This window comes from Melanostigma gelatinosum (genome assembly GCF_949748355.1).
Source record: "Melanostigma gelatinosum genome assembly, chromosome: 18".
NCBI classification, from domain to species: Eukaryota; Metazoa; Chordata; class Actinopteri; order Perciformes; family Zoarcidae; genus Melanostigma; species Melanostigma gelatinosum.
This window is the reverse complement of record NC_136651.1, coordinates 5,611,647-5,617,695: the sequence shown is the minus strand read 5'-3', so window position 1 is coordinate 5,617,695 and position 6,049 is coordinate 5,611,647. Positions and strand designations below refer to the sequence as shown.

The window sequence follows — 6,049 nt, the reverse complement described above, 5'->3', positions numbered from 1 at the left end:
GTGAAAAGTATGCTCGTTTGGTTTCTAACGGTCCTTCAACTATGTTGTCAGTAACATTACGCCTACATCATAAACCCCTATTTCCCTGTTATAACTAGGATGTTCGCCCACACATTGTCCTCTTTCTGATGCTCTTTAAATGACAAGCTAACACTGTGAAACATCAGTCCACTGCACACATGACTAGCAGGAGATGTAGTGTCTACAGGCAACAACAACAACAACAAGGCGTTGGATACAAAAGTCAAACATGAAAACATCAAGAAAATGCAAAATCATCACTGAACTGCAGCAGTGCAATAACTGCTGTTATACTTAAACCTAGTGTCTCTGTGCAACTCTCTGCTTTCACAAGAGCAATGTCAAAAGCAACAACAAATCCATCAGCAATAAGCATTAAAGTGACAATGACAGACTTGTAACACACATCCCAACAACTTGCACGGTAGTTAGACATGGTGTATGGAGTGGAAACTTACACAGAAACATTTATATTGTTGGTTATCTGGCGACCACAAGCTAATGTTGAAGGTAGCCATGGAGGCTAACTAACGCTAGCTGGTGGTGGTGTGCAGCGCCAGACCATTAAATGCACATCGAGCACTCAACAGTTGGTTCTCGCTTGGGTCGCTGCTAACACGTTGCTTATAACCGTCGGACAAGTGCACTGAAAAGTCTCAAAAACACATGTCCGCACAGCACAAGTGTTGTTAAATAAGTATTCGGTTTGTTTCAAACTTCCGTGTCCACTCTTCCCGTCTTGTGGAGCTTCTCCCCCTGTGGTACCCGGACTGAAAGCACTTCAATCAAGACGGTGACGGGAGATCGAGGAGACTCCTCCGGCCAGAGACCGACGACTCTTTCCGGAAGTCCTTCCCACCGTTTCCACTCGCCGAGCTCTTCGTTGCCGTCCCCTCGGTTCGCGTACTTACTCATCGCTCTCACGTGAAAACCGGAGCAATAAACTTTGGCCGTGTAGCAATTGTGTCGCTGGTGCCGCCATACTTCCATACGCAAGGTGGTTTACAGAAATATGTGGGTGGGGCGACGCGTGACGTCGCGTGCGTGCGTGGGCTAGTACCGGGGAGCAGAGCGAAGGTTTTATTCTGCTCAAGAAAAAAGTTGCAGAAAAACAAAACCGACTTTTTCTAACACTTTTGATTAAATATGCTGGCTTGAGAGGCATGTAGGTTACAATATGATAGTGTTTGCATAAGCCTCATTTTAATCACAACCCACGGTGTTAAAAAGCCCTACAAAATGTGATGGACATCCTATATGAGGATGATGCTGTAAAGTACCTTGAGTTATTTTCCTGAGCTTTGTACACTGATAACGAACCAAGATAATTCAAATATAAATCCTGTGATAAGTCTGTTGTGCTATGATTGGCCTCACCACTTTCACTAGCCCTGTTCATCCACCATTTGATAGCAACAAATCAGTGCTAACAGTCTTAATTAACAAAAAAATAAACATGTACTGTGATTTATATTGTTACGAGGAAAATATTGCATACATGTATCAACTAAAAAGCCCTGAGTAAAATTTAAGTTTACAGACATTTTTTCCTTTGTTTCTTCATCATTTAACAAAACACACCACACTGAGAAGCACTGGAATTTATAGAAAATGTATTGCATACAATAGTTTTTTGTATAACACCACACATTATCAAAAGTGTTCCACTAAACCTCTGTAAAACAAAAGAACAGCTACTCTAGTGATTTCTGAATGCTGCAGAATTAAGAGAAATACCTTCCATTTCTCTCACCAGTCAAACAACAATCATCTGTTTGGTTACATAAAATACACTTGGAGCTGTTCAACTGTACAACGGGACTGTCACAATAACAATGGTTCTCTGAAAAAAAAAAAAGGACAATCGGTCCTCGAGTAGGTGGTCAGTAGCTGCTTGATCGGGTCAAAGCGTTGTGCTCTTTAACCTTCCTGTTCCAACAGCTTCTGTTGCGTCAACATTACGATCTCCTCCATCACTTCTGGTTTCAAGATGTCCTTGACCTGCCCAGAGAGCATAAAGCAAAGAACCATACATCAGTTACACTGAAATTGCACATTTGTGGATGCAATTATGTCATAAATAACAGTAAACGTATTGCTATCACACAGTCTTTAGCAACGATGTCTACTTCAGTGTCCTGTGAGTTGTGGCTCAATATCGTGACAGCATATTTGCTAACATGCTGATATCCATGAGAAGCGTTAGTGATTACATCATCAGTTCCCCGCCCAAAAGAGCAGAGAAATCAACCGTGTCTGCTCCACACTTTTAGAACAGCAGAGTCAAAGCTGAGCACTGCAATCAATTGTTGCATTGGCACAATACATCACAGAAGAAGTCTACTTTTTATTTTTCATTGACATTGCTTTACATAGGAAAATGATTGCTTCCTACCTGATGATGAAGTGAAGATTCATAGCAATAGAAAACACTGGTGTCATACAAAAGGACCTTGTGTGCAGCCAAAGCCAGAAGGCAGTTTCTCAACCGCGAAATCACCTCTCGATCTGACAGACCAACCGGCTGGAGGGGCAAAGACAAGATATACACAAACAAATAAGTTACATTTATACATGGAAGTACAATTTGGATGCAGTAGATTCAAATTAATTAAAAAAAAGTGTCTCCTCTATGCAGATTGTTCACTTATTGTAATGTAAGGGTTCTTCATTTGTGTATTCATCAACATATTGACTCGTGAACTTATGAGATAAGTGTTCTGTTCCCACCTCCAGGTTGGTATAGAAGCCCCCAGCCTCCTCGTCCTGTTGTTCAGGCGTGGGATACAACCACACGAAGCCGTTATTCCCGAGGATGATGGATGCACCACATGGCAGGTTGTGGAAATGGGTTTTCTGCCTCTTGATCAGAGAAGGAGAAAGCTGTACCAGCACTCCTTGACCCAGCTGATGGTCAGAGAAATAGAAACAGGATATTAGGTAAGAAGACAAAATAGTGTCAGCTCATTTTAGTCTGTGATGTACTGTCAGAATAATTACTTACACTGCTTTTAGCCTTGCGTTAAATGCACAGATTTCTATTGTTTATTATTCCCTGTATTCATTCGAGCATATGCATTTGTTCTGCTTCTTGACTTTTATTGTTGCATTTTACAAGAGTATAGCAATGAAAAGTGAAAGATAACCAAGTAGTTATCCATCCTGCACTGATGTGACATATCTAAACATCTCTAAATAAGTGTGACACTAACCACTGAGTGAATCATTTCCTGTTTATAGTAATGTGTTGTTTAATGTTTTTTTTTTTTTACATTAGTTTGTACTCATTGATGTATTAGCCGCTAGACTAGTGACATTGTTGAAAATGGGCTGTACACAGACATTGTTACAATTCCAAAGTGTGCAAGCAACATCTGTAACATCACTGTCCAGCCACAAGTGTATCCTGGCCCTACGTTTACATTCTGATATGTTCGATTGAGCCACAAACAGTGAATCATAGAGAAAACTGAACCACTGTTTGGGGGTATCATCACACTTATTCTGTATTCTGCACTTGTCATTGTGTAAACTCGCTGAACTTACTTTTCCATACTTTAAACTACGGGTGTGCATGGATAGGGCTCCATCTGAGAAGACAGACTGCACCTCTGCCTAAAAGCACAGGAAAAGAGCAACAACATCAACATAATGAGGGAAAATTATGACATGGAGAAGTCAATGAAAGATTATTAAAAAAACTGAGTTACACTGATGAGATCGCCCTCCTGAAGGTATTCTCTCATGGTGAGCTCATCTTCTGCTGATCGTCTCCTCTAAAAGAGAAAATCAAAGATTTTAAGCAATAAATAAAAACTTAAAAATCTTCCCTGCCCAAACCCATTTCCTTATCCTTAGGATAATGCTAGCTCAGCTAACAGTGTAGCACATTGAACACTTCTTCTAGTGAATCTTGTTTTCTAGCATCTCACCAGCTCTCCTCCAGGCAGATTGACAGAAGACAACAAGAGGATGGAGTCCAGCCGGGAGTTGGTCTCCACCTTCCACCTTTTCTGTTGTACCTGTACATATCACAAAGAAAACACCCATGTTGATAAAAAATGTCAACAGCTTAAGATACATTTAAAATGTGGCGGCAGTGCTTTACCTCTGTGACTCTGCCAACCACCACATCGCCAACCTCACCGTTGAACCTGCAAATCAATAACACAACACAAAAATCATATTTACACAACATAAGTACATAAAACATGCATGGGTTATTTCAGCTTGAATTTAAGTCCCTTACCTGGTCTTAAGTGGTCTGACACAGATCAACTTGTCTACTCTCCGCACCTCTCCAGCCACTGAAGCCGTCAGCTTGTCATCATCGACATAGGTACCATGACCCCTGAGGATAAATGGTGAGGACCAATGATGAGCTAAACACGAATGTACCAAAGCGAACGCTGGGTGACCACCACCAAGCACAGACACCATTTTAAATGATTTAACTTATTATTTTGTTCTTGTTCAGAGTCCTTACTACACTTTAACTTGCATTATTTATTGTATGCGAGCCTTAAAAAAGGTGGGAGGATTTACACTTTAACACTGTTGATGGTAACTTACACCAGACATAACATGTGGATCTTTCATAAATTGGTAAACAGCTCCACCAAACGCCTACCTCATGAAGCCGGTGTCTGAAGTGATAACATCTCCGGGGACGACCAGATCTTTTCGGTCAAAAGCAGAAACCGATAACGACACTGGTTTCTGAATAGTTGGTAATCTCATGTCAGCAGCCATGCTTCTTCTTCTTTTGCTGCTGCTTCTTCTTCTTCTTCTCTCCCTACCAGCTAGCAAACAACTATACGTATTATACCGCCACCTACCTGTCGAAGTATGGGGCTGAATGTTTTTCTAACTATTGTTACGAGATGTTTTAAACCCGCTTAATGAGTCCAGTAACATTGAAGAAAAGGAAATGAGTGTATATATGTAGTATTCATCAGTCAGCTAGCTAAACTTATTTTTTCCGTTCTTCTTCGTTCTTCTTCTTGTCCTCTAACAACGTTTAATACGCATTACCGCCACCTGCTGGTCAGAAATATGTAGTATCATATTATTATTCCGTAATAAATCTTTCAGGGCATCTAACCCCCTTAATTTCATAAAGTGGATGAGAGCATGGTTGAACATCATCTCCTGACTGTGTTCACACAATCCTTTAATATACTGCATCATTATCTGACTAGTTTATACAGCAATTACCTATTTATATCTGCTCCATGTCCTGGTTTTTAGCCAACTTGCTTTTCTCATTTCAGCTATTCGACTAGAACATGATGATATTGCCACACCATTTTAATAGTTGTATTATGTGACAAAATTAAAAACGTCTTAACAAAGTTTTTTTTTTTTTTTGCCTGCATAAATGGGCTTCCATAGTTTAAAGATGCGAGAGACTAAACAAAAGTATACTGTAACACACGCATGGGCAAACTACGGATACGGCCCGTTGGGCTTTTTAATCCGGCCCGTCAAATATTGGTACAAAATTGTCCAAACTATAATAAAGACGAGGGCTGGGCAGTATACCGGTTTTAGAGGCCAGCAGTGTTAACTCATTTAATGAATCATAAACATTACACCATTTAACCACGACAGGGCAGCAGTGTTACATCATTTAATGAATCTTAAACATTACACAATTTAACCACTACACTAACATGACATGACAGTGGATATGCATTTGTATGTATTTTGTTTACACCACCAGATGTCAGCGTCGAGCCACGGTGCCTTCAATGCCACCGTGTTTCACCCTTCACCACGGGGTTCACACAGGCGGAAACCTCCGGTTCTGCTGAGTGAAGCCAATACGGAAGTGTCTTAAAACATGCATTATCTCTACTGACCAGCAGGGGGCGACTCCTCCGCTACAAAAAGTAGTCCGATAGTATGGAAGTCTATGAGTAAATTACTCTACTTCTCACTTGATTTATTCCCTCAGTAAACATGAAACTTGAGTATATAGTATCAACCATTAGTTTAAAGTCTTCTTCAATACAGCATGAAGTTC

General features: G+C 40.6%; 1 protein-coding gene across 1 annotated transcript; it reads right to left on the bottom strand.

Moving 5' to 3' along the window:
- Positions 1 to 1,607: 1,607 nt before the first annotated feature.
- exosc2 (exosome component 2) lies at positions 1,608 to 4,984 on the bottom strand. The gene is made up of 9 exons (XM_079289128.1): positions 4,652 to 4,984; positions 4,271 to 4,372; positions 4,130 to 4,175; positions 3,954 to 4,043; positions 3,732 to 3,797; positions 3,568 to 3,636; positions 2,752 to 2,928; positions 2,417 to 2,545; positions 1,608 to 2,022 (listed from the first exon to the last, which is right to left on the bottom strand). Exons 1-9 carry the CDS (start codon positions 4,771 to 4,773, stop codon positions 1,942 to 1,944), a joined length of 882 nt encoding a protein of 293 aa, XP_079145254.1. The 5' UTR covers positions 4,774 to 4,984; the 3' UTR covers positions 1,608 to 1,941.
- Positions 4,985 to 6,049: the final 1,065 nt, after the last annotated feature.

Bases quoted from the DNA above. Each gene is read 5' to 3' on its own strand.
- exosc2 (XM_079289128.1), bottom strand. From the start codon at position 4,773: ATGGCTGCTGACATGAGATTACCAACTATTCAGAAACCAGTGTCGTTA. The intron at 4,176-4,270 runs GTAAGGGACTTA...ATTGATTTGCAG, and splicing joins GTCAGACCACTTAAGACCAG to GTTCAACGGTGAGGTTGGCG. The intron at 4,044-4,129 runs GTAAAGCACTGC...TGATATGTACAG, and splicing joins TGGTTGGCAGAGTCACAGAG to GTACAACAGAAAAGGTGGAA.